Below are 26,825 nucleotides of genomic sequence, written 5' to 3' on the forward strand. Positions count from 1 at the left end.
CCCACCCATTCCTCCTCCCCTTCCTCCCACACCCACACCTACACCCACACCTCCCACATCCACCAGGGAACCTGTGGGTCGGAGAGATCTGACCCTGAGATGAGCTGCGCATGTGCGTCCCAAGCCACCAATGAGAGATCCGGATAGCGCGGCCGCCCTCGCTTCGCCCCGCTCCGCCCCCTTCCGCAATCAATAACACCCTCACTTCCCCAGACCCTCTCAGAGACTCCAAAAGCTTTGACCGGTGCTGTCACTCTGCAGACCAAAGCTATAATCATGTCACTGCGAGACTGCCAGGTACGCGCACCGGTTCGGCTGGGTCCTCCTCGGTCCGGGAGTTGACCCAGCGCCGAGCTGTTGAGATCAAACCTATAGGTCACCCGGAGTCAGGCAGGGAACCTGGACCTGAGCTCGCTGTGCATAGGCAGCCCAGGGTGGACTCCAAAGTGGTTCCCAGTCAAGTGCACCGGTGGAAGCTTGTGAACTGGGTTTGAATGCAGGAAACGGTTCATTGAAGCCACCCATTTGGGGGGCCCGGGTTTTGAACCCATTTTTTAGACCAGGAAGATGCTTGCCCCAGCCACCTGATTTCCAAGTCTTGGGGAAGTGCAGCCTTTTGCTTGCCAGGACTTAAGGGCATGTCCCACGCCCAAGGGTGATCCGGGCACTGTGCACCCTGACGGCTGTCAGGTCACCGAGGGCAGGCAGCCTTAGTAATCTGAAGGTTTTGCAACTGCAGGTTGCAATGGGAGAGGAGATGCTAGGCGTTGGCAGGTAGTACACCCCTTACTAGGCCTGTGACAAGCCAGACATCCTTCAAGTTACACATTTGAACTCTGACCTCCTCCACCAGGGGCCAGGCTTCCTACCGTTCCTGGTAATGACCCTCCTATTTGCTGTCTGCCTTCTGGCTGACCCTTGAACTCACCTCATTGGACCCTCTAAGGTATTTTACAGAGTAGTAAAACCAAGAGTTTGGGGGCCTCAGCCGAGGAAAACCTGGTGTCCCTTTCCTGTTGTGTAGGCGTGGAAGAATGCTGGGCTCCCACTCTCAACCACAAGCAATGAAGCCTGCAAGCTGTTCGATGCCACCTTGACTCAGGTATGCAGGCCCAAGAGACTCAGGGCCCCTTCTTGAACGGTTCTGAGGGGGGCTTTTGATTGGTGAATGGTCTGTAAACCCCACTGCAGAGAAGAGCTGACCTCTGCCACAGAGGTCCAACAATATGGGAAGCATCTCTGCCAGTCCCAGCTGCCTTGTCCCTAAGGTTCCCAGTTCAAGGGTGGACAGCAATGGATGCCCCAAGGGGGCCTGGAAATGTTGAGCTGCCACAAAGGCATGAGGTGTTCTGAAGCTTTTACCATGTTAGCTGGACCGGGGCTTCCCAGCCGTTCCCAGTCATTGCTACACTAGTGAAGTATTCTATAGTAAAAAGACTTGGGCACTTACAGGAGAGGGGCCAGGGTCTCAGCCGCTTTCTTACCAGATTGGATAAAGGAGACTCAGAGAACTGAACTGACGAGCCAAACGTTATACATCAGAGGCAGAGCCAAGGTGTGCCTGAGTCTGAAGACACAGATAGAAAGCAGAGGCTGGGGCTAGAGATGGCTCAGTGGTGAAGAGCACTGACTGCTCTTCCAGAGGTCTTGAGTTCAAATCCCAGCAACCACGTGGTGGCTCACAACCATGTGTAATGGGTTCCGATGCCCTCTTCTGGTGTGTCTGAGGACAGCTACAGTGTACTCATATACATAAAATAAAATTTTTTAAAAAAGAAAAGAAAGCAAAGACTAGCCTTTCCAGCCTTCTCGTCTCTAACTGTAGTGAACACCGACCATGCTCTTTCCGTTTGGTTTCTACTGTAGCCCAGCCTGGCCTGGAATCTACAGCGATCCTCCTGACTCAGTCTCTGGGATTATGGGTGTAAGCCACCGTGCCCAGTTTAGGAATTATTTCTGAGAGAAATGAAGCAGAAATTGTGTGAGTGGACTCCGTGGCTCCTCTTAATGCTGAAGGAGGGGGCGTACCACACCTCTTGGGAGGGGCCTGCTTTCCCTCAGTTCTTTACTGTCAGTGAGCATCCCCAGGAAGTGTCATCCAATCACGTGTCTCTAGTCTCTTCCTAGAGGACTCACTAAGTTAGACCCCTTTTGGGTGAGGGTCCAGAAAATGCTCAGTGTTCTAGAAAGAAAAATAACTCAGGTCTGGGACTCCCTCAGTAGTAGAGAGCTGTGTGAGACTGAGTTTGATCCCCAGCACTCCTGATCAATAATTAGTTAATTAATTAATCAATCTGAGTTTGGATACATGCCCTCACTGATACTAAGAGCCGTGAGGGCAGATTGGTTCTGCATTTTTCCTTCCAGTACGTCAAGTGGACCAATGACAAGAGTCTTGGTGGCATCGAGGGCTGCCTGTCAAAGCTCAGGGCAGCGGATCCAACCTTTGGTGAGTAGAGAATCGCCTGTCACGTGCCCTGACTGCAGGGACTCACTTGTCACTTGGCTGGGAGGGCACACTGCAGGCAGTGGCTAGCTTGACACCGCACAGAGTGGGGAATGATGACTGCTACCTTTGCGTTTGGAGCTATGGCTGCCCCTGTGAGGATGCCATTTCCAGGGAAGGCTCAAGGCCTGTGGTTCTCAACCTTCCTAATGCTGCTACCCTTTAAAGCAGTTTTGAGTGTTAACGTTTCCCAATTCTAAAATTATTCCATTGCTACTTCATAACTGTTTAAGTGTGCTACTATTATGAAATCATAATATAAATATCTGTTTTCTGATGGTCTTAGGTGACCCCTGCAAAAGGGTCGTTCGTCCCCCAAAGGGGCTACACCCACAGGTTATAAACTGCTACCCTGGATCTTTTCTCTAGCTATCATCAGTTTGACTTACAACACCACCTCTACTTCTTAGATGAGGAAAACAGAGGCTCAGTGACAATGAGACACATACCTAAGTCTAGCTGGCTCTAAAGCCCAGAATCCTAGAACACAGGAGATGGCTCCTGAAACCTTTGTCAGGGGTCTCAAGACACCTCCAGAACCACTAAAGCTGGATGGAAATGGAGGGCAGAGCCTGGCTTATGGGAGAGCCTTGTGTGTATTGGACTGGGGGAGGTCAGTAGAGTATATTTCAGAACCCCAGATGGGTGGCCCATCCATGTGTTAAGTGAGGTTCCTGGGATTTGAGAAGACTGTGAAAGGGAGACAGATGTTAGGGGTGTTCTTAACACCTGCAGCAACATAGCTCAGCTAAAGCCAGGGTGAGCCACATGCCACCATAGGGACAGGTAGTGGTCAGAGTGGACTCAGGTTGTGAACAGAGGTGCTGAGGGAGCTGGGTTAGGGGTGTCCTAGTATTATGGTTCTTTTTTGCCAGGCCAGTGTCAGTGATTTAGTTTTGCACACTAGGGGGCACTCTATCTTTCTCAAGATGGGGCTGGAAAGCATGGGTAGAGAACCTCGCACCTTCAGGAAGAAATACCCACTTCACCATCATGTGTGAGGGTCGAGGAGAGACAGAATCAGGGTCTGGGCCTCAGGGATTGGTGACTCTGTTCCCTGAACAGCATTAACCGGCCATCCTGGGAGGCCCAGGCTGCTTAGAGCAGTAATACCAGCTGATGAACCAGTTCGCAGTTTCTGCCAAGCTCATGAGGGCAGAGAGAAGAACTTCAGAGCTGGGCGTTCAACAGAAGGCTCTGTTAAAAAAATAGCTCTAGTTACTTGAGAAGTGCTGCTGCAGCCACCACCTGCTGAAGTCCAGGGCTGAGCTCTCAGTTTTGATTAAGGCCTCGTACACAGTGAGGCCCCCATCAGGTCTTGATGGCGAGCCTCGCGGGATGTGGGTCTGGGCTGGGGCTGAGTGACCAGCAGTTTTCCAATCTTCTGTCAGCCATGGGCCTTGCCATCTCTAACGGCCTTGTGCTCGTTGGCACGGGAACCTCCGTGGCGCTGGACAAAGACCTGGCCCTGGCTGTGAAGACCATGGTGGAGCTTTCCCAAACCCAGACTCTGACGCCTCGGGAGCAGCTGCATGTGTCTGCGGTGGAGATGTTTGCCAAGGGGTGAGGGGCCTCCCTGGGCCGGGGGGTGGGGGGGAGACTCCTGTGCAAGGTGAGGCCTTGTAGCTTGTGTGAGCATCTCACCTGCTTGTTGCTCTGCCCCACATTGAATGCTGAATGAAGAAATATTTAGCGAGGCTTCCTGGCTTAGGGTACAGAACAGTGTATTATGGTTCATTAACATGATTATTATTTTAATCACAACACCCAGGAGAGAGAAGAAAACAACCTACCCTTTTGCTTCTTGCCTTAGAGGCCGTATTCATCAGCCTTCTGTTGCTGTAACAAAATACCCGAGACTGTAAATTTATAAAGAAGAAAGGTTAACTTTGGTTTATGGTTTCAGAGACTTCAGTCTATGGGAACTTACCCCATTGCTTGTGAGGCTATGGCAAGGCAATGCTTTGTGGGGAGTAATACTAACCTCTTAGCCTCCTGGGAAGTCAAGAAGGGCCCACGGTCTACCCTTCAAGTGCATGCTCCCAGCGACCTAATTTAATATCACCAGGCCCAAACTCTGAGAGGTTGCTCTACTTCCGAACAGCACAGGCTGGGACGCCCAGCCTTCAATATACAAGTCTTTAGGGTATGCTGTCTTCCCATGCTGTGCACATCAGCTCTCTACCATCCAGATCATTCCTTGCCTCCATTCCCACAATCCTCTAGGGTAGTCCCTCTACCTGCTTGGACAGGCAAGGTGTCCCTTAGAGCAGATAGGTCAGGCTGATTGTAAGGAGTCTGGGGGGAAGGGGGGGCTTAGGCCAAGAAAGTCCCAGTGCTTCTGGTGACTCATTGGGGTTCTCAGGTGCCTCATGGTGTTGAGACAGATTGTCCATGGCAGTTGGTTAAGCCTCCTTTTCTGGGCGGAAGAGATGGCTCAGCTGATAAGGTGCTTGCCACACAGGTTTAAGGATCAGAGTTTGGATGCCCAGCACTTGGGCAAAAACAGGCATGGCGATGTGTACCGTAACCCACAGTCTGTGGAGGAGGAACAGGCAGGTCCTTGGAGCTCGCTGGCCCACCAATCTGGCTGAATTGATAAGATCCGGGTTCAGTGAGAGACTATGTTAATAAGGGGGAGAAGAATTGAAGGAGACACCTGATGTTGACCCCTGGCCTCCTTCCACATGTGTGCACACACTCACACCAGACAAACCTGTTTTTCTCTTTTTTGTAAAGATTTATTTTTTATTTTATATCACGTGTCTGAGTATTTGGCTGATAGGTATGTCTGTGTATCACATGATGCCTGGTGCCCTTGGAGACTTAGAGCGGGCACCAGATCTCCTGGAATTTGAGTTACAGATGGTTCTGAGCTGCAGCGTGCATGCCAGGAATTGAACCTGGGGCCTCTGCAAAAGCAGCAGGTGATGTCAACCACTGAACCATCTCTCTGGTTTCCTTATTTTTCTTCTTAAAGCTGAACGAGAGGGTGAGGATTTTGCACCTTAGGAGGTACAACCTACAATAGAAAATGTGTATACATACACACATACACACACACACACACACACACACACACACACACACACACACACATATATATATATAACATTTTTTTTCTGTGCAGTGCTGGGAACAGACACCAGAGCCCTACGTGTAGCACAAGCGCCAATTACATCCCTAGCTCTTGATGGAATGTCTCTTTTTTGAGTGGGCGGGGTGTGGGGGGTCAAGGTTTCTTTGTGTAATAGTCCTGGTTATCTTGGAACTCTCTTTGTAGACCAGACTGGCCTCGAACTCACAGAGATCCTCCTGCCTCTGCCTCTGGAGTGCTGGGATTAAAGATGTGCATACCCATACCCACACCTCTTTCTTAATTGGAAACCTTTTCTTCTTCACTAATGACTATTCATATACAAAGTAATGGGTGCTATCATTCTTTGTTCTCCTCAGTACCACTCCTGTGGTCTGTCCTCAAGCCCCTCCCACTCTGTAGCCCCTCTGCTTCCTTTCCTTTGCCTTTGTCCTCATGCCACTCATCCTGCCTTCTCTATTCCCTCCCCCCTTCACATTGCATCCCTTTTTAGTTTGGTGATCCACGCGGGTGACACACATGCACAACTTATTTTTTTATACATTTTATGTTTATCATTTTATTTATCTTTGGGGGGGCACTATAGCATGTGTACACATGTCCGCCTTGGTGAGGTATGCATGTGCCCCTGTGCTCAGAAGCCAGAGAAAGATGCCAAGTGTTCCATTGTATCACTCTTCACCTTCATCCCTCGAGACGGCCTCTCACCGAACCCGAGCTCAGCTAGACTGGTGGCCAGCAAGGCCCCGGAAGTCTTCCTTTCTCCCCTGCCCCCTGCACTGGGTTACAGGAGCCTGGCTGTGCCTGAGTTTTACTGCTGCTGGGGATTTCAACTCTGGTTTTGTGCAGCAAGCACTCCTAGCCACTGTGCCTTTCCCGGCCCCAGATATTATCACTTAAAGCAGTTCAGGCAGATGGTGGCGCAGGATGGCTTTCCACTCCCTGGGGATGGGGACCTCACACTCAGTGTGTTCTGCCAGGAACTTCCCCAGAGCCTGTGATCTCTGGGAACAGATCCTCCGGGACCACCCGACAGACATGTTGGCCCTGAAGTTTTCCCACGATGCCTACTTCTACCTGGGCTACCAGGAGCAGATGCGGGATTCCGTGGCTCGAGTTTACCCCTTTTGGACGCCTGACATCCCCCTTAACAGGTACATGTTATTAAGAAACGACATCATTTCCTTCTTCCAGTTTCTCCCCTCTGCCCTAAAAGCAGAGAAACTCTATTGGCCCCAGCCTAAAGCTAACGAGATTCCTGCTGCTAATCTAAAAGGCTTCCTTTCCTTTCTTTGAGCTTCGTCCCATCCTGTGAACAAGGTGGTACCAATTGTGTATCAGTCAGTTAGGATATTTCTTTTTGTTGCAGTGACAAGCATCCCCAAGATTATATTTTTAAGGCTTAATACTCATAGTTCATACCCATTGTTAGCTTTGTTATTTGTAAGATAGTATATAATTCTGCAACCCAGCTTGGCCTCCAATTCCTGGCAATCCCGTGGCTCATCCTCTTGGACGTTGGGATTCCAGGCATGAGTCACGAGGCCCGGCTCTGCCCTGTTCATCTGTGTAGGGCCAAAGGTTCTATGGCCACCTGGTCCTCTCTTCTCCAGATGGTTAGAGAAATGACCTCTGGATATATCATTTGCTACCAGGGAAAGGAGCGCTGTCCAGAGAGTAGTTTAGGTAGCATCTGACAGATTGAGAACCTGTAGGGAGGAAATTCTCACGAAAGTCCACTCGACTTCCTCTTTGTATCCAATGGCAGCTGGAAGGAAGATGGAGTGTCCTTTTCTTTCTAGGACTTTTTCTCTGTGACTGTCACCTAACTGGACAAGACCCACCCACGTTATTGGGAAACTTTGTAAAAGTAACTTTTTAATTTTCCTGTAGTAATTGTTGTTCCAAAGCTTCCTGCCTCTGTCTGCTAACCTAGGCCTAGTTCTGGAAGCTTCTAGCCTCCAGACAATCTTAACCTCGCCTAGAATGCTTTCAGCCTCTGAGACTTAGTGCTGAATAGGCTCACCCTTTCTAGCTCTTTCTGTCTTTCTGAACTCCGGCTGGCTGGTTCAACTCCCTCTCCCCCTCCCCCTCTCCCTCTCCCTCTCCCTCTCCCTCCCCCTCCCCCTCCCCCTCTCCTGTTCTGACTGAATTGCTCTGCTTGGCCTCATTCTCTCTTCAGCCTGTCTCTGTAAAACTCTCCCAGTAAAACTGCCTCCCCTCTCCCCCTGCACTGCTCCCTCCCCCCACTCCCCCTGCACTTCCCCCTTAAGCAGCTTCCCTTTCCTCTCCTCCTGAGAGTTAGGCATATCCTATTCTGTCAAATCTTTCTCTGATTCATCACTGTGTCTGCCACTCAACTAGACATCATTTCAAACATGGGTATTTCCTTCTACAAAACAACTTTTACCTTCATTGTTTGGGATTCAAGGTGCGTACTGTGAGTGTGTCTGTATTCCAGCCCGAGGGATTAAAGGTGTGTACTAAGGACTGCAACTAAAAACAGTTGGTTTTTTTTTTTTTTTTCTCAGTAAATAACACTATCTCAGGTTCACAGTGCGATCAAATATTCTGCAACAAAACTTGTTTGTTTCCAAGTCTACTGATTTAAAAGTTAATCACACCCAATCCAAGTACCTTTGTGGTGACCCTCAGAATGGTGCTGGACCACGCACAGGTCCAGGTACCATGGCTCAGGTGAATTGATGATCAGAGGATTCATGAGCTACAGTACCTGACCTACAGTTAGCCCTTGATAAATAGTTTCTAAAGTCACCTCTAAGCCATTGCCCTCTAGTAAAAGATGCTGTTTGCCCCTGTGCTGGACAGTAGAGGTGATACCCGAGTCTCAGACAGCAGCATCTCTTTCCACTCTGTCCCAAAGGGACATGGGATAGAGCCCCTCTGTCACCTATGACCAACCGCCTTGGGGCTCAGTGACGTGTCACTGATGAGAAATGCAAGTATGTAGTCATTTAGAGTATGTGGGACAGAGTGGGGGGTAAGCTGGACAAACAGGGTCCTGGAATCTGGTTCTGGGGTGCCGCAGGCCTGGGAAGAGCTACCCGTAGCACTAGGCTTCCCAGGAAGGTGCCTCTGGACCAGCGGTTCTCAGCCTGAGGGTCCTGACCCCTTTAGGGGTCAAATGACCATTCTAAGGGGTCCCCCAAGACCATCAGAAAACAGTCATTTGCATTATGATTCACAACAGCAGCAAAATTATAGTTGTGAGGTAGCAACGAAGATAACTTTATGGTAGGGGGTCCTCACAACAGGAGGAACCGTATTAAAGGGCTGTGGCTTAAAGAAGTGTGAGGACCTTCCTCAGGAGCATGTTGTCCCTTGTCTTCAGGAAAGATCAAAAGGGCAGAGCTCAGCTCCTCACTGGGGGTGGGGCTGGGCGTGGGGGAGGGGTAGTGCCATTCTCTCCTGCTGCCTCCTGCTGGTGGCTCGTAGCAGTGCAGATTCATCCAGCTCCCTGAAGGCCTGAGGGGCTTCAGGGTTCCAGCAAGTCCTCTTTCCTTGACACCAGCTCTACACTGGCTTCTTACACAGAGGAAAACAGTGGTCAGATCGCTTCCCACCGCGTCACACCTCTGTCTGCTCTGTGAACCCTGTGTGCCCAAACACAGTCACATATAAGCCCTGGGTGCAGACGCTAGCTGACCCTGCTGGGGGACCCCATTCCACCTGCTCCTGTCTGTGTTCTTGGGTACTGAAGTCTTTCCTGTGTTTTCAGCTACGTGAAAGGCATCTATTCTTTCGGACTGATGGAAACCAACTTCTATGACCAGGCACAAAAGCTTGCCAAAGAGGTGAGTGGGTCCTTCTCAAGGTGTGAAGCACATTTGGGTGTGGCCCCTCATATGTGGATCAAGCAGCCCTGCTTCCCCCGACCTTGGGGTGTCCTCACTCCAAGGGAGGGGCTAGTAGTAGGGCAAGCAGTTGCCTGTCTGGCACCCCTTTAATCCTCCCGAGGTCTCACCATAGTGCTGGCTCTCTGCTTCTGTGAGCCCCACTTGGCTCCAGAGCCACAGGACTAAGCAGGACAGGTACACTCCAAGAGAACCATGCAAATCTTGGATCTTCCTCCATGAGTTGCACCTTTCCACTGGGTCTAGCCATGCCCGAGGCTTGAGGTGGGTGAGGGTTTCACATAAAGGTTTCCTGGGTCAGGGCCTGATCTTGTTATGTTCTTGTGTCCTGAGTAGAGGAGGGCTCCTTATCCTGTCCACAAGCTTGTCTATTAGCTTTCAGTTATCACTCGGGGTGCCTACCAGTGGGAGGGGTGGAGCCAGCATGGAACCTGTTAGATGCTTCAGCCTCGGGCCCTGTGTTCTGTTTTCTGTTGGGATGTGCTGGCTGACCTGGAGCTCTGCAGACTCCCCTGTGGGCCTGGATCCAGGGTCAAGTGACTGACAGGCCTGGATGCAGGGTCAGGTGACTGACAGGTCTGGGTGCAGGGTCATGTGACAGGCCAGGGTGCAGGGTGGCTCAGGCCCTGGAAGTTGATCTCTACTGCTCTTGTCTTTGCAAGAGTAGAAACCAAGGTGCAAGGAGACATTGCCGTGCTTGCATGGAGAGTGACATGCACTCTTGGTCCAGATTCGCAACTGGCACTTTGTGCATGTCTGCTCCTGCCTGCCAAGGATCTCTGCTCACAGTTAGAGACCTTAGTGTCCAGACAAGGGAGCTGCAGCTCAGAGAGAGGCTAGGCAGAGCCCTCCTGTAGTGATAAACTCATGGTGAGATCCTCGCCTAGCCCGCCTGACAAGATAGCTTTCCTTTAAACTGCCTGGACTAGACCTTAGCTTCTCTGCAGCCCTGTTGTGGCTCCCTACCCAGGCATTGCCTCCGTTGACCTGAAGTACCCCCTCCTCGTGGCAGCATCCTTGGGGTGTCTGAAGGTTGCCTGAATCAGACTCAGGCTAGATTTAGGGATCAGGTGAAGGATTTTTATTGTTATTCTTTTGTTTTGCTTTGCTTTGTTGTTGTTGTTGTTTTGTTTTGTTTTGTTTTAGCTCTGAGCCTGCCCTGAGAGCCCAAAGTAGCTCCTTGGCCATCGAAGCTCTATGATCTAGGTAACCAGATGGGGTCATTTATGACTAAGCCAAAGAAAGGCCCTGCTGATGGGAGGAGCCCCCTGGGGCGTCTGGAAGGCATCAGGGCCACTGGAAGAGCTCTGAGCGTTACTGTGTCACTCTGACTCCAAAGAAAGATGGCCAGGGATGTAGTCCTGAGTCTGACAAGACACTAAGTATGGCAGAATAGCCTCCCCACCCACATTGCCCTTTCCTGCCCTCTGCTCCAGTTCTCCCAGTACCCTAGGCCACACTGACCTTAGCCTCAGACCCCCACAGTCAGTTGCTAGATTGAAGGCAAGGCAACAGCAGTGTCCCCCAAGGCGAGGGCGGACAGCAATGACTCCACAATGTGACACCACAGTCACAGCTCAGCCTCAGGTGTGAGGGGCAGGCAGAGAGCTGGAGTCTTCCAGGAAACCTTGCAAGGGCTTCAGGGATGCTGGTCAGCCCTATAGACAGAAAGAACAGGCTGAGTCCCATTTCCTAATTGCCCTATGCGAAGGCAGCATTCTTAGAGGGGGGCTCCTTCAAGGCATACTGGTACCTAGCTTGCTCAGGATGCACCCTTGAAATCCTCCCACGTGGAGTGGATAAGAATGTAAAAGCTGAGGGACAGGAGGAGGACATAGACATAGGACAGGAGGAGGACATCCGCTCAGGACATGTTGCCGAAACCCTTGCGTTAGGTGCCAGGCCAATGTGGAGGCACTTGCAGTTCTAAGGCACCAGGAAAAGCAGGTCTAAGGGACCTGGGATTTGTTGTGGGGCTCTGAGTATAAGCTAGTGATGGGGTTGCCGTGAGCCCCAGCTGGCTGTTTCAGGTCCAGCACTCAGTAGGCGCTCAACAAACATGAACTGACCTGGTGGGTAGAGAGACAAGGGAATGAGAACCAGTTCACGAACTCAGCCTCACTGTGGAGCTCAGGGGTCAAGTCGGTTTTGTCATGAACAGCAGCATGCTAGAACCAGTTGCTTCTAACTCAGGAAGCCACTTGTGTAACCGGCACTGGAGGATAGGTGGGAGGGGCAGCCTCTTGTCATTCACTACCAGAGGATGCAACAGTCTACACTGTTCTCATAGCCGGGAAAGGAAGGCAACCCCAAAGGCCATCAGGGGAAACTGAGGCACAGGGCTCTTGGGTAGCTTTTTGCCAATGACCCAGGAAGCAAATCTTGGCTTGCTCTCTCTCTCTCTCTCTCTCTCTCTCTCTCTCTTTCTCTCAAGATTTATTTATTTATTTTCTATGAGTTTCTGTAGCTGTCTTCAGACAAATCCAGAAGAGGGCATCAGATCTCATTGCAGATAGTTGTAAGCCACCATGTGGTTGCTGGGAATTGAACTCAGGACCTCTGGAAGAGCAGTCATTGCTCTTAACCACTGAGCCATCTCTCCAGCCACAAATCTTGGCTTTCTTAAGCCTCAGTTTTCTTCATCTGTGAGGTTGACAGAGGTGTTCTCCTTAGCAATGTGCCGTGGTGGGCAAACACATCCGAATCCCGAAGAGACACACAGAAAATGGGGCTGGGGTTGGGATTGTAATTATTCTGAGTTAGAGCCCAGTCTCCACCCTTGCTCTTGCTGGGCCCAGGCAACCAGGCTAACTCCTGTTTTCTTTGTCCTTCCATCTCCTGCCCCGTGTAGGCTTTATCTATTGAGCCAACAGATGCATGGTCAGTGCACACTGTGGCCCACGTACATGAAATGAGAGCCGAGATCAAAGACGGGCTGGAGTTCATGCAGCAATCGGAAGGTCACTGGAAGGTATGAATTGAGTCTTGGCAGTGGCCATCTTCTGGACGCTCCAGTCTGACACCTGGAGTTTCCCCCAAGGCTTGCTCGGTGGGCTTTACAGATATGGCTTAGCTCTCTGGGAGCTTAGGGTCAGCTTGAAGGCATCCCTGACAGCCAAGCATCCTCTGGGTACCTCATAGCACCCCGACACCTACCAGTGTTTTATAAGTGATTGTGTAATTGGGATCTGCCCTGAGGTATTTTGCTGTGAAAGGAATATCCATTCACATAAAGGGTGCTGGGGAAATAGGAACCCAGTAAGGGTGGGCCTGCTCAGGGCCCTGGGTTGCATGTGTTCCTGCTGCTGCCGGCAGGCCCTACATAAGGCTCTTCTCAAGGAGTGACCTTAGGGAATACATGGTGCAGTGTGTAGGAAAGAAGCAGGCTGATGGGGGGTGATGGCCCACTGATGTAGGGCTGACATGCGGGGGTTTGGATGGTTCAGGTTCCTAGTGCACAGCCTGACCCTTTCTGTGGCCTGACTATGCAGCTTCACCCTCCCTAGTCCCACCTTTACTCATCCCTGCTCCTAACTGACCAGTGCCCCCTTTGTAGGCCATTTCCTTCTGGCCCACTAGCTGTAGTGCATAGCCTTTCTTCCTCTGTGTGTGCCTGTTTTCTCTGGACTTGCCTCTGGCACATGGCCTGACCACCTGTCCACAGGTCCTTGCCACAGTAGGCTACAAGAGCACCACCAGCAAGGGCAGAAAGTTCTTTCCTGAGCCTGGCACTGAGACTAGTAGATGCTCAGCACTTCAGAGACCAGACAGGATGGGGTGGCCTCCAGCATCCCTCTGAGAGGTTCCCCTGGGCTCAGACTGTGATTGACAGCCAAGGCAATTCCCAGCATCTCTAGGTATGGTTCTAGGGACAGCTGACTAACAGAGAGGATTATGAACATGCAGCCTGTTCTAAAGATGCCCAGAATCCAGGGTCTGGAAAATTCTAGGGGGGCACCAAGAACCTAAAGCCAGAGAAGGTATTTTTTTCCTGGGACCCCCTAGGCAGACACTGAAAGGTAGGGAGCAGTGTCTGGGTGGGGAGTATGACTTGGTCCCGTCCTCCACTTGACCTGGTTTCTCTTGTTCACATTCTTCCCCTAGAATACAAACATTACCCCACCTCCATGTGTGTGATCTCTGAGCGTGCATGCATGTGCATGTGCGTGCACACATGTGTGTATCTGTGTGTTCACACACTTACAGATGCACCTGTGTGTTCACACACATACAGATGAACCTGTGTGTGGAGATAAATGCACATGTATTTGTGTGCATACAGAAGCCACCTTGTCATCTCTCAGGTGCCATCTACCTCGTTTTTTTTTTTTTTTGTTTTTGTTTTTGTTTTTGTTTTTTTTTAACAGGGTCTTTCCCTAGCACCTGGAGCTTGCTTTTTAAGCAAGACTGGCTGGCCAGAAAACCTTAAGAACCCTCCTGTGATTATAGGCATACACCATCAGGTCCAGCTTTTACCTGGGTTCCAGGAGTTAAGCTCAGGTCTTCATGCTTACCCAACAAACATTGGACCAATTGAGCATCTCCCCAGCCCATCTGTACCCAGAGGTAGAGCCTCTGTTTCTACCTCCCTGGTGCTGAGATCACAGGTGTGGTCCTCCATACCCAGCTTATCCAATGTTGGGGATTCAACCCAGGGGTTCATGCATGATACCAGTTCAACTATAGACCCAGCCCACGGGTGCTCATACAGTCTTTAATTCTTTCCACAGGACTCTGATATGCTTGCTTGCCACAATTACTGGCACTGGGCCCTGTACTTGATTGAAAAGGTAGGATGCTTGTGTATTTGGACTGACTCACCCAGCACAGAGGTCCAAAGAATAGGTTGTTCCTAGTCCCCGACTCTGTGCCCATGCAGCACCTTTGAGGATCGGTGCAAAAGATGGTGTCTTTGTTAGGGTTTCTATTGCTGCAATGAACCTCCATGGCCAAAAGCAAGTTGGGGAGGAAAGGGTTTATTTGGCTTACACTTCCACAGTGTAGTCCAGTCATTGAAGGGACGCAAGACAGAAACTCAAACAGGGCAGGAACCTGAAGGCAAGAACTGATGCAGAGGCCATGGAGGGGTGCTGCTTACTAGCTTGCTCCCCATGGTTTGCCCAGCCTGCTTTGTTATAGAACCCAGGGCCACCAGCCTGGGGATGGTCCCCAAAATGGGCTGAGCCCTCCCCTGTCAATCACTCATAAAAGAAAAAAATCTTACAGGTCTGCCTACAGCCAGGTCTTAGGGAGGCATTTTCTCAATTGAGGTTCCCTCCTCTCAGATCAGTATGGATTGTGCCTGGAGCAAGACAGCAATCATAGAGCTTTGCAGGCTGCCCTCCTCAGAGACAGTTTTCACTCTGAGGAAGCAGGACTCATATGGCCTATCAGTGACTCTTCTATTGCTGTGGTAAAACACTGTGGCCAAGGCAACTTGTAGAGAAAAGGGCTTAATTGCCTTATGGTCCCAGAGGCATAAGAGCCTCAATCACAGTGGGGGAGGCATGTCAGCAAGCAGCAGACAGGGCTGCTGGAACTGGATGGCCCAAGCTCACCTCATCCAAGCACAGAGCAGCACTGACTGAGAGTAGGGAGAGGCCTCAAGCTCTCAAAGCCCACCCCTAGTGACACACTTCCTCTAACAAGGCCATACCTCCTAAGCTCACACAAACATTGCCACCTACTCAGGACCAAGTATCCAAACATTTGAGATACACCATAGGTGGTATGGAGTCAAGTGCTTGGGATACTGGGAGGGTCGCAGATTGGACCAGAAATTCTAGGATGAGAAGGGGGCGGGGACAGGTGATGGATACAGGCAGGGTCTTGTTTGTCAGGGTCCTTCTCGCAGAACTGTTCATAGAGAAAGACTAGGAGGCTCCTGGCTTCACCTTCTCCCCTCTCCACACTCGGTTGCCACTGAGCCGTGCCCTTCGCCCTTTGGGGACCTTGGTCAGCTCTTCCTGGTGTACTTCCAAGCATCGCTTTTTGACTTCTCCAGATGTTAACTGCAGTAATTTCACCTTTGCAGGGAGACTATGAGGCCGCACTAACCATCTATGACAGCCACGTAAGTGCATTTGTATTGTTAATGGTTTGTGCCCGCAGTCAGCCCACAGTCTCCCGTAGCCTCTGGGCCTGTTGTGGTTGACCGTGCCAGAGCAAATGGTGGGGGAATGCCCCCAGTTCTCAGAAAAGGCTTCGTGGGGTTGGTTTCTCTCAGGAGCCATGTCCTGGCTCAGTGTACCATGAAGCCTCTGCTGACTGTCACCCATGGTGTTTGGAGACTGATGTGTCTAAGGAACCTCTGACTTTTTCTGTCCTTTCAGATGGATATCCTTTTCTTTTCTTTTCTTTTCTTTTCTTTTCTTTTCTTTTTTCTCTTCTCTTCTCTTCTCTTCTCTTCTCTTCTCTTCTCTTCTCTTCTCTTCTCTTCTCTTCTCTTCTCTTCTTTTCTCTTCTCTTCTACAGGATTTTTCTGCGTAGCCCTGGCTGTCCTGGAACTCACCCCGTAGACCAGGCTGGCCTCGAACTCAGAGATCCACCTGGCTTTGCCTCCCAGGTGCTGGAATTAAAGACATGGGCCACCACCTCCTGACATAGATGGATATTCCTTTTTTTCCCCTTTCACATACAACATATATTCATTTTTCTCATTAATTTATTTAGTCACTTTGCATCCCGGTAGCAGCCCCCCCTCTTGTCCTCCCAATCCCACCTTTACATGTCCCCCCCCATTACCTTCTCCCCTTCTCCTCAGAGAAGAGGCGGCCCCTTGGGTACCACCCCACCCTGAGACATCAAGTCAAAACAGGACTAAGCCCATCCTTTCCCACTGAGGCCTGGCCAGGCAGTCCAGCTAGGGGAAGGGGATCCAATGATAGGCAACAGAGTCAGAGGCAGCCTCCCCCCCAGCTCCAATTGTCAGGGGGAGGGGTGTTCTGAAGGAGGTAATTCACCTGTCCATAGGAAGTTTTATTTTGTTTTCAATTTCTGTTCACTTATTTTTAACTTTAAAATGTCAGAGGCAGGAGTTGGCGAAATGGGTCAGTGGCTAAGAACCCCAGGTGCTCTCCTAAAGCACCCAGGTTCAATTCCCAGCACCAACATGGCAGCTCACAACTGTCTGTAACTCCAGTTCCAGGGGATCTGGCACCCCCACACAGACATGCAGGCAGAGCACCAATGCACATAAAAATAAATAAATCAAGCTGGGCGTGGTGGCGCACGCCTTTAAATCCCAGCACTCGGGAGGCAGAGGCAGGCGGATTTCTGAGTTCGAGGCCAGCCTGGTCTACAAAGTGAGTTCCAGGACAGCCAGGGCTACGCAGAGAAACCCTGTCTCAAAGAAAAAAAAATAAATAAATCTTAAAAAGTCAGAGGCAGGAGGGCTGGTGAGATGGCTCAGCGGTTAAGAGTGCCGAGTGCTCTTCCAAAGGTCCTGAGTTCAAATCCCAGCAACCACATGGTGGCTCACAACCATCCATAACAAAATCTGATGCTCTCTTCTGGAGTGTCTGAAGACAGCTACAGTGTACTTACATATAAATAAATAAATAAATAAATAAATAAATAAATAAATAAATAAATAAATATTTTTTAAAAGGTCAGAGGCAGGGCTGGCGAGATGGCTCAGCAGGTAAGATCGCTGACTGCTCTTCCGAAGGTCCTGAGTTCGAATTCCGGCAACCACATGGTGGCTCACAACCACCCGTAATGAGATATGACACCCTCTTCTGGTGTGTTTGAATATAGCTACAGTGTACTCATGTATAATAATAATGAAATCTTTGGGCCAGAGTGAGTGGGGTCGACCAGAGCAAGTAGGGTTGACTAGAGCGAGCAGAGGTCCTAAATTCAATTCCCAACAACCACATGAAGGCTCACAACTATCTGTACAGCTACAGTGTACTCATATACATAAACTAAATAAATCTTAAAAAAAAAAAAAGTCAGAGGCAGGCATGGTGGCTGCAACCTTTGATCCCAGCACTCAGGAGGTGGAGACAAAGCATAGGATCTCTGTGTATTTACTGCCATCTGGGTCTACATGGTGAGTTCTAGAGGAACCAGAGCTGTATAATGCGACCCTGTCTCCAAAATACCACATTTATTTATTTTGTATGTGTATACCTGACACGTATGTAAAAGTCAGAGGAGCCAGTTCTCTTTCTACTGTGAGTCCTAGGGATTGAAATAGGCTTGGCCTCATAAGCTCACAAGTGCCTTTACTGAGCCATATGTCCAGTAGTGTGTGTGTGCACGCGTGTGTGTGTGTATGCATGTATGTGTTTTAATTTTTTAATGATTTATCTATTTTATGTATGTGTATGAGTGTTTTGGCCTGCATGTATGTACGTTGTTCTATGTATATGCCTGGTGCCTCAGAGGTCAGGAGAAGGAGCTTACAGACGGTTGTGAGCTGCCGTGTGAGTGCTGGGAAGCAAACCCAGATCCGCTGGAAGAGCAGCCAGTGCTCTTAACCACTAAACCATCTCGCCAGACCCCTGCTTGTTTTTATCGCTGTAAAAATCTATGCTATAAAAGTTAAGCTACAGCGGGGCAGTGCTGGTGCACACCTTTAATCCCAGCACTTGGGAGGCAGAGGCAGGTGGATTTCTGAGTTTGAGGCCAGCCTGGTCTACAGAGTGAGTTCTAGGACAGCCAGGGCTACACCAAGAAACCCTATCTCATTAAAAAAAAAAAGTTAACCTACTCACGGTGGCACAGACCTGTAATCCTAGCTAATCAGGATGCTGGCACAAGAGGATTGGACGTTCACAGTGTCTGGACTGTGAAGTGAGTTCAAGGCTGGCCTGGACAACTCAGTGAGTTTTGAAAAGAGGCCCGGGAATATCAGTGTTAGAGCACTTGCTTAGCATGTGTGGGATCCAAGGTCCAACCCCAGTGTTCCATGAGAAAGGAAGACGAAGAAAAGCTGTGGGGCTAGAGAGATGGGCCAGTGGTTAAGAGCACTGACTGCTGTTCCAGAGGACCAAGGTTCAATTTCCAGTACCCATATGGTAGCCTACAACTATCTCTAACTCCAATTCCAGGAGACCGGACGCCCACTTCTAGCCTCTGTAGGCACCAGGCATACACACAGTCAAAATACTCATATGTGTAAAATAACGATGATGGTGATAGTGATGATGGTGGTGGTGGTGGTGATGTACCATGCCAGTATTAGCATATTGACTTTGCTGGGACCCATCCTACTGGCTACCTCCTGAACCTTGCCGTTTCCCCGAACTGAAATTCTTCTCTCAGCCCCTGGGCATTCTTTGAAAGGAAAAGCTCCCCCAGCGAGGTCTTAGTACTAAAATCTTGGCACAAAGTGCTCATAATGTGGGCGTTAGAACACCAGAGAGACACCTTCCAGATCCAGACGAGAGTCCCATGGAGGAGTCCTATCATGACCAGTTTCTTAGAAAGAAACGGAGGTGACCTGCACTGCGTGTTTTGAGGTGTAGGTGTAGACAGGTCTCCTAGTGATAAGTCTAGAAACATGACCAGGCAAGATATGAATCTCCTGGGCCTGCAGTTGACGAGGCCCAGTACTAGCCCTGGGTACACAGTGAAGTGGGCTCATGTGCGTATGCGCATGCGTGCCTGCATGCGCACGTGCGTCTGCACGTACATGCCCCTCATACATTCTGGCACAGTTGCATCATCCCTTAGTTGGAACTATGGTCCTGCGCTTTATCTTTGCCAGAAGGCTGAGAAGTGATACGGGTGGGTGATAGTCCTAACGACTCCGGTGCTGGTATGATGCTTATTGCTTCTGTTTGCGGAGGGCTTTCTCTGCTCAGGCCACAACCACGGCCCAGATGGCAACTCCCTCCGGCTGTTCCCATGGTCCCTGTCATTACTTGGCCCTCTGAGCCTGGCCTCCATGACCCTTGTCTTCCAGATACTCCCCAGCCTGCAGGCCAGTGGTACCATGCTGGACGTGGTGGACAGCTGTTCCATGCTCTACCGTCTTCAGATGGAAGGTAGCTGCTGCGTCCTTTCCCTGTCCCCCACACAACGAGGAAAATTGCTGATCCCGAGGGTGAGGCCATGGGATGAATGAGCCTGGCTGCAGCTCTGCATGCCAGCTTATGCAACAGCCTCCTTGCCGGTCCAAGGCAACTGGCCTACCCTCGACTGCCCTTTATTCTATTCTCTCCTCCTTGGTGCGGTGGCCTTAGACTCTGAACCCTGCCATCCCCACAGCTCGCCCGGCAGACCTTTCAGGGCACTGATGGCACCTGGCCACTGGCTAATGCCTCTTTTCCTAGATCACAGGAGGTGAGAATTGCCCAACTCTGACATTACAGCGGCTTCTCAGCCTATCACCCCAGGCTTCACAGTTGCCCTGATGGGGGCTGGCTTCCTGCCCAGGCTGGAGGTCCAGATGACGCTCCACAGAGAGATGCTGAGAAAGGCCTAGGGGATCCAGAATCCCACTGTGAGGGATGAGGAGGGGCCCTAGGTGGCTGGCAGGCTGGAAAAAGCCTCTCACCTCGTAGGCAAGGATAACTGTTCTCATTTTATTAATGTATTCTGCATATACACCTGAATGCCAGAAGAGGGCATCAGACCCCTTATAATTGGTCATGAGCCACTCATCATGGTTACTGGGAATTGAACTCAAGACCTCTGGAAGAGCAGCCAGGGCTCTTAACCACTAACATTTAAAACATGAGGTGTTGCCGGGCGTGGTGGCGCATGCCTTTGATCCCAGCACTCAGGAGGCAGAGGCAGGAGGATTTCTGAGTTCGAGACCAGCCTGGTCTACAAAGTGAGTTCCAGGACAGCCAGGGCTATACAGAGAAACCCTGTCTCGAAAAACCAAAAAACCAAAAAACCAAAAAACCAAAAAACCAAAAAACCAACAAAACAAAACAAACATGGGATGTTGTTGTTGTTGTTGGGTTTTTTGTTTGTTTGGGTTTTGGGGGTTTTTTGGGGGGTGTCTATCAGGGCGCTAAGAATAGTTTGATAGCTTGTGACCGTTTGTTTTTTGTTTTTTTTTTCAAATCTGCTTTTCACCTCGTGGGTTTGCTGCTTTTTCTAGGTAAACCAGGAGACCATAGGCCTTGGTGGCTCTACCCACCTCCTGGCCTCTGACAAGGCTGGATAAGCTTCTGAAGGATGTGGGTGCAGAAAAACCAAGTATAAGGCACACTACTGCCTCATACCAAGCCCTGGGCTTCTCTTCTTGTCCCCAGGGGTGCCCCTTGGCCAGCGGTGGCAGACTGTTCTACCTGTGACCCAGAAGCACACCCGAGACCACATCCTCCTGTTCAACGATGCTCACTTCCTGATGGCCTCACTGGGTGCACGGGACCTCCAGACCACCCGGGAGCTGCTGACCACCCTGCAGGAGGCCAGCAAGTATGCCAGGCCCTGAGACCAGGAAGTCTGGGCCCAGCCGAGAGGGTGAATGAATGCAAGAGGCTGAGCCAAAGCCTGCTAGGGGCTGCTCTGCCTTCCTGCGGAAACCCGAGGCTGAGATCCTTCTGGTTAGCACAGCTTCGAGGCTATCCCTGCTTCTAGGTGGGTGCCCCCAGGTGCGTGCCCATGCGGGCATGCATCTCATAGGTGTCTGACCTTCGGGAGATCCAGTGGGTACCCTCAGGGCACAGAGCTAAGCCTCAGCTTCTTCATCTGTTGGAAATGGGCACCTTCCAGCCTGACAGGGGTGGTCTGGGAAGGACAGGTTGCTGCAGACACGTTCTCCGTTGCCCATGGTAATGCTGGCTGGTGGTGTTCAGGCTTTGCATGCATTGTCTGCAGTCCTGACCTCTCTGTGAGGGTTGTGCTGTTATGCCACTTTCCAGGTGGGCAAACTGAGGCTGGGGACAGGGAGCCCTCTCTTCTCCCTACATTGGGCAGAGAACCATCAGGCAGCTGTGAAAGGCCCTAACTGTGGGTCCCTCGCCCGGGTGGGACTTTGTGGAGGTGGGGACACTGAGCTTTGGTCTTGGTGGCAGGTCCCCAGGGGAGAACTGCCAGCACCAGTTGGCAAAAGACGTTGGGCTGCCCCTGTGCCAGGCCCTCCTGGAGGCTGAGAACGGAAACCCTGACCGAGTCTTAGAACTCCTCTTGCCAATCCGATACCGAATTGTCCAGATTGGGGGCAGCAACGCCCAGGTGAGCCAGCTGAATAAAGAGAACCAGAGGTTGGAGTGATTGACCTAGCAGCCAGGTGTCTCCTCTCCTGGGTGGTTGGTACTCAGGTCGGTACCTGGGTGGGGTAGAAGTATTCTTGTCAAATGCTACCACTATGGTATGCTGTTGAGGGCGGTGATTGTCTCGGTGGTTCCTTTGGGTTGGGAGCCCATTGCCGATCCGAGTGCCTAACTTGCCTAACTAACGTCCTAGAGAGATGTCTTCAACCAGCTGCTGATTCACGCGGCCATGACCTGCACCTCCAGTGTACACAAGAATGTAGCCCGGTGAGCACTTGGCCCTTCCTCCAGCCAGGCACAGGAGGATCCCCTGCACGTGGTCTCCCTGTGCATACACCTGCCTCGGCATGCACGCTTCTGCTTTTGGGGTTCGGAAAGCAAGAGGCGAGCTGGGGATCTGGTTTTCTTCCACTAGCAGGCTCAACTCGACAAAGGGAGACAGCCAAGCCAATGCGGGGGAGGAGGTTTGACATAGGGTTTCTCTGTGTAGCCCCGGCTGGAACTTGCTCTGTAGACCAGGCTGGCTTCGAATCCAGAGATCCGCCTGCCTCTGCTTCCCAAGTGCCGGGACGGTACCAGCACCCAGCCAGTGCTTTGCTTTGCCCAGCCTCCTGCCTCCCCAGCTCACTTCTCAGTTTAGCCATGATGAACTACACAGCGAGCCAGTGAGCCTGCGCTGAATTACAGAGAGCCAGTGCGCACCTGCTCTTAGGTCTTTGGCATATGCTATGCCCTCTTCCTGGGACAGCTTGTCTCCTTTTCTTGTCTGCTCCATTAGACCTTAGCTTACAGTCTCTTACCTACCTGTGCTGGATGTGGGACGCAGTGCTGAGTAGATGGATAGAGGCCTTGGCTTTGCAGAACCCATGAAAAAACCAGTTCACAAGCAAAATTCTGGCAGTTATATAATTGTGGTCAGGGGAAAGGTGGTGGTGGAGCTGGTGAGGATGTGGAGGACCATAAGGGTTTCCCATAGAGGTGTGAAGGGAAGGCTAAATGCCTGGTTAGGAGAGAAATCGACAACCTAGAAACTGGGGGTGACTGGGTCAACCAATAAAGGATCCCCTGCAGCCCTAACCATTATCCTTCCTTTCCCTGGCTCATCACCCACCCTGCCAAGGAGAGGGCTCCTGGGTCCTCGTCCTGTGAGAAGCACTTTAGGCAGGTGCCCTGGGCGATAGGTCAGACGCCCACAGCAGTGCCAGGGGATGGGCAGGAACATTTGAACTACTTTGAACTCAGAAATGCCACGGGAACATGTCCCTGTTTTTGTTACTCCGCATCTATATGCAAAGAGGCACACATGCGCCGACAGGCAGTGATGGAGCATGCCTTTAATTCCAGCGCTTGGGAGACAGAGGCTGGCCGATTTCTGAGTCTCAGGCTAGCCTGGTCTACAGAGTGAGGTCCAGGACAGCCGGGGCTACACAGAGAAACCCTGTCTCAGAGAGAGGGAGAGGGATAGAGGTTGAGCCTCTGGGGACCTGCTGTGGGTAAAAGGTGGTCACAGTCAGGAGAACGTGGGCTCTGGTCAGAGGAGGGGCCCGAGGGTTGAGCTGGGGAAGATTCTTGGGTGCAGCATGGCGGCCCATGCTGGAGCAGATACTTGGGTCCTAAGCTGCAGACAGGAGGTAGTGCAGGGGTGAGAGGTGGCACAGCTGCCTGGGAAGACACTGCAGGGATGGGGCATCCTTCCAAGTGTTTGCCTCTGTATGCAGCCCATGCCTTTCAGAGGCAAGAACCCGCTGCTGTGGTTTTAGGTGGTTTGAGTGTGGCCCGGGGTTCCATGGCTGCATGTGTGTTCCTAACTTTGGAAGTGTTGAGAAAAAGAGGGTGGAGAGAGGAGAGCTCCTCCTGGGCCCCACCCTCAGAAGATGTTAAAGTTCTCAGGGGGCCCCAGTTAGTGCTCTTCACAGAAGAACCGTTATAGAACAAAGCCACTCTGCTTAGTCTCTCGTGCATGGTCATTTGCTCCCCCCCCCCACCTCCGTTGTTCACACAGCCAGGCAGCCTAATATGAAGCCAGGTAAGGCCTCCATCTTGGACTTCCAGTCTCTGGAACCTAGCTAAATAAAACCTTCAATTTTGCAAAGTGCCCAGCCTCGCACAAATTGTTTTAGCAGCAGAAAGTGAACTGATACAGTCTATATTGGCTGGGGTGTGGTCCCCCGAGTCCTAAGCCCCAGCCCCTTAACAACACTTACTGCCCTCAGAGCCACCATCTGTGTCTCTCTTAATCTCCTTGGTGTGTGACCAAAACAAAGCAAACACAGGTGACATGTGGTTCAGACACAAGACTCATATGGGCTAATCAAGGAGGCCCCAGCATCCAGCCACAGTAGGGGCTTTACCTCCTGATGGGTCCTGGTCTTGCTTTAGTTAAGGCTCCCCACCCCAACTCTTTCATTTGCTTTTCCTGGACCAGTCTCACATGTGGCTTCCTGGTCCCTCTCATAATTAGCCTTAGATGGTGACAGAAGCATGAGCTATGAGGTCTTGAGCCATGGCTTTCCCTAAGACAGACAACGCCACCGTGATAGACCTACACTGGAGTCCTCAGCTCTAGTGTTTATCTCTCATGGAAAATCAGAGTACTGCCCAGATGGCTGGACCCATCTTGCCCCGGCCAGTCATATTCGCACGTCCTTCTAGAAGGTTCTATAACAAAAACTCTGTGTGTTTCCACAGGAGCCTTCTGATGGAGCGTGACGCCTTGAAACCCAACTCACCCCTGACGGAGCGGCTGATCCGAAGGGCGGCCGCTGTCCATCTTATGCAGTAGAAACCGCCAGGTCCTTAGCCTACAGCTCAACACTGACCTCCTGGCGTGAGGTTGACTGCCTGGTTGGGTTAGGGTACGGTTAGGAAACAGCTGGGTTTGTTTATCAGAGGTTAAAGTTCAGTCCTGAGCAGAATTCTCCAAATCAGTAGTTTGGTCAAAGTAGGGAACCCAAGTTAATTTTGAGTGATGTTCAGAATTCCTCTCAGGGCCAACATGCGTTTTTTAAGCCTCCAGAACCAAAGCAGTGGCTATCATTTTCAGGTGCCTTGAACATTGTATTTTCTTGTTCTGAAGTCGGCAGGCAGCGAAGAGATGTGGCCAGGTCAGCTGGGAGGTCTAGAAGTCTATGTGTGTGCACATGCGCACGCACTCGTACACACACACACTGCACTAGTGAATCCTTTCCATTTAGTTTTCCTTATATTCTGCACAGGTCCTGCTGTCCCATTTCCCTGGGGAGGATTCCAGAGAGCTGCCTGGGGTCCCAGTGAGCAGGGGCATTTCCTTTCTGGGGGGAGGGTATCCTGTCTCGTTGGCTTTGGTTGTCAGCCCCAGACAACTGCACCTGCCACCGTCCCCAGAGACGAGGGGAAGAATGCCTTCTGCCTCCCTGGGGGACTTGGTGGTGCCAACTGGAGCTTCTCTTTAGACTTCACTTGGGAGTAAATCTTGAGGGATGTGGCTTCCTTGGCTAGCTCCGATTCTGCTCCTGAGAGTGGGTGTGAGACCCTCAGCTGTCTTAGTCGGGGTTCTATTGCTGTGAAGAGACGCCATGACCAAGGCAACTCTTACAAAGGAAAACCTTTATTTGGGGCTGGCTGACAGTTTCAGAGGTTCCGTCCATTATCATCATGGTGGGAAGCGTGGCGGCATCCAGGCAGGCATGGTGCAGGAGGAGCTGAGAGTTCTGCATCTTGAGCTACAGGCATCCAAAAGGAGACCATCTTCTTGCAGCCAGCAGGAGGGTCCCTTCTGCACTGGGTGGAGCTAGGCCCTCAAAGTCTGCCCCCACAGTGACACTCTTCCTCCAACAAGTACACACCTCCTAATACTTGTCACTCCCTAGGAGGCAGAGGCAGGCGGATTTCTGAGTTCAAGGCCAGCCTGGTCTACAAAGTGAGTTCCAGGACAGTCAGGGCTATACAGAGAAATCCTGTCTCGAAAAAACCAAAAAAAAAAAAAAAAACCAAAAAACAAACAAACAAACAAACAAAAAAAAAAAACAAAAACCAACTTGTCGCTCCCTATGAGCCAAGTGTTGAGTCCATGGGGACCAAACCTATTCAAACCACTACACCAGCTTAGGGCTGCTCTGCTGTGGCAAATAACCAGATAAGTGACATAGCCATCACGAGGTTTAAGCCCATCTCCTGCTTCTGTGACAGGGACATCCCTCCTGGAAGTTGATGCAGTTCCTACTTAAGTAGGGACTGATGGGCAGGTGGGAGTGGGGAGTGGGTTGGAGGTCTCCAAACCAGATCTTTGCTTAGCCTGCTCAGAGTCCCTGCAGTCTGCTGAGGACTGGACAGGTTTTGGGCATTCATTAAAACAATTGGTCCCGTTGACTACCCTCTCCTATGGGAACCTCTGAGCAGCTCCCAAGTGCCAGGTTTGGGTTGCGTCCTAGGGAGATGGGCTTCTCTAATCTTAGCTGGATGAGGCAGCAAGTCAAGAAATTGTGTAATCGCCATAGGATTTGAAGAGGTACTGTCTCCATATCAGGGAGCCTGGGGACAGGTGCCAAGGGGGAACCTCCTCATTAGTCCTCATTATGTATATGATTCCAAATAATACATGATTCAGCCAGAAGCGGAGTCTTGCTCTCTGTCTCTTTCAGAAAGCCTTCCACCCTGCCTGTGGGCTGGTGACAGTGCCTTCTCTTTGCCCCATAGCCCTTGGCACTTGCCCTTGCTATTGAACCACTTTGTGCTGTGATCTCTGGTATTCAATGGCTTCCATTGAATGCCTTGTCTGTAAAAGCTGGTATGTGTAGGCTTTCATGAAAGAAGGCATGCATCTGCCAGGGACAGGCGACTGATCTTAAAGGGAAATGTGTATGCGTCTGGAGAGATGGCTCCATGGCTGAGCACTTGCCGTTCTTCCAGATGACCAGAGATCAGTACCTAGCGCCCACGTAGAGCCTGTAAATCTAGCCTCAAGGGACCTGACACTCTCTTCTGGCCTCTGTAGGCACTTGCATACCTGTACATACGCACACGTCGGCAAAAAAAATAAAATAAAAATATTTTTAAAGCCAAGAGAAAATGTAAATAGCAGTGAGTTACTATGGGTATGCTTTCCTGAACATCTACTATGACCTGATATGATACAAAGAGAAGTGTTGGTGAACTTTACTGCCCAGTGGATAGCCCCAGGGATGCAG

At 50.9% G+C, this 26,825-nt stretch overlaps 1 protein-coding gene across 5 annotated transcripts; it reads left to right on the forward strand.

The window, feature by feature from the left end:
- The first annotated feature begins 159 nt into the window (after positions 1-159).
- Positions 160-26,700, forward strand: Ttc38 (tetratricopeptide repeat domain 38). Of its 5 annotated transcripts, XM_006520951.2 has the most exons (15): positions 209-297; positions 854-946; positions 1,025-1,102; positions 2,368-2,449; positions 3,898-4,069; positions 6,584-6,757; positions 9,343-9,418; positions 12,330-12,449; positions 14,209-14,268; positions 15,513-15,551; positions 19,395-19,476; positions 20,698-20,863; positions 21,463-21,622; positions 21,854-21,927; positions 24,349-26,700. In XM_006520951.2, the coding sequence occupies exons 5-15, from the start codon at positions 3,900-3,902 to the stop codon at positions 24,440-24,442; spliced, it is 1,215 nt and encodes a 404-aa protein (XP_006521014.1). In that variant the 5' UTR covers positions 209-297; positions 854-946; positions 1,025-1,102; positions 2,368-2,449; positions 3,898-3,899; the 3' UTR covers positions 24,443-26,700. The 5 variants fall into 5 exon arrangements, with proteins under 5 accessions (XP_006521015.1, NP_001028509.2, XP_006521016.1 ...); NM_001033337.4 differs by lacking the exon at positions 854-946 and having other exon boundaries at positions 182-297; XM_006520953.3 differs by lacking the exons at positions 3,898-4,069; positions 6,584-6,757 and having other exon boundaries at positions 208-297.
- Positions 26,701-26,825: the final 125 nt, after the last annotated feature.

Source organism: Mus musculus, chromosome 15 (genome assembly GCF_000001635.26).
Source record: "Mus musculus strain C57BL/6J chromosome 15, GRCm38.p6 C57BL/6J".
Lineage (NCBI taxonomy): Eukaryota > Metazoa > Chordata > Mammalia > Rodentia > Muridae > Mus > Mus musculus.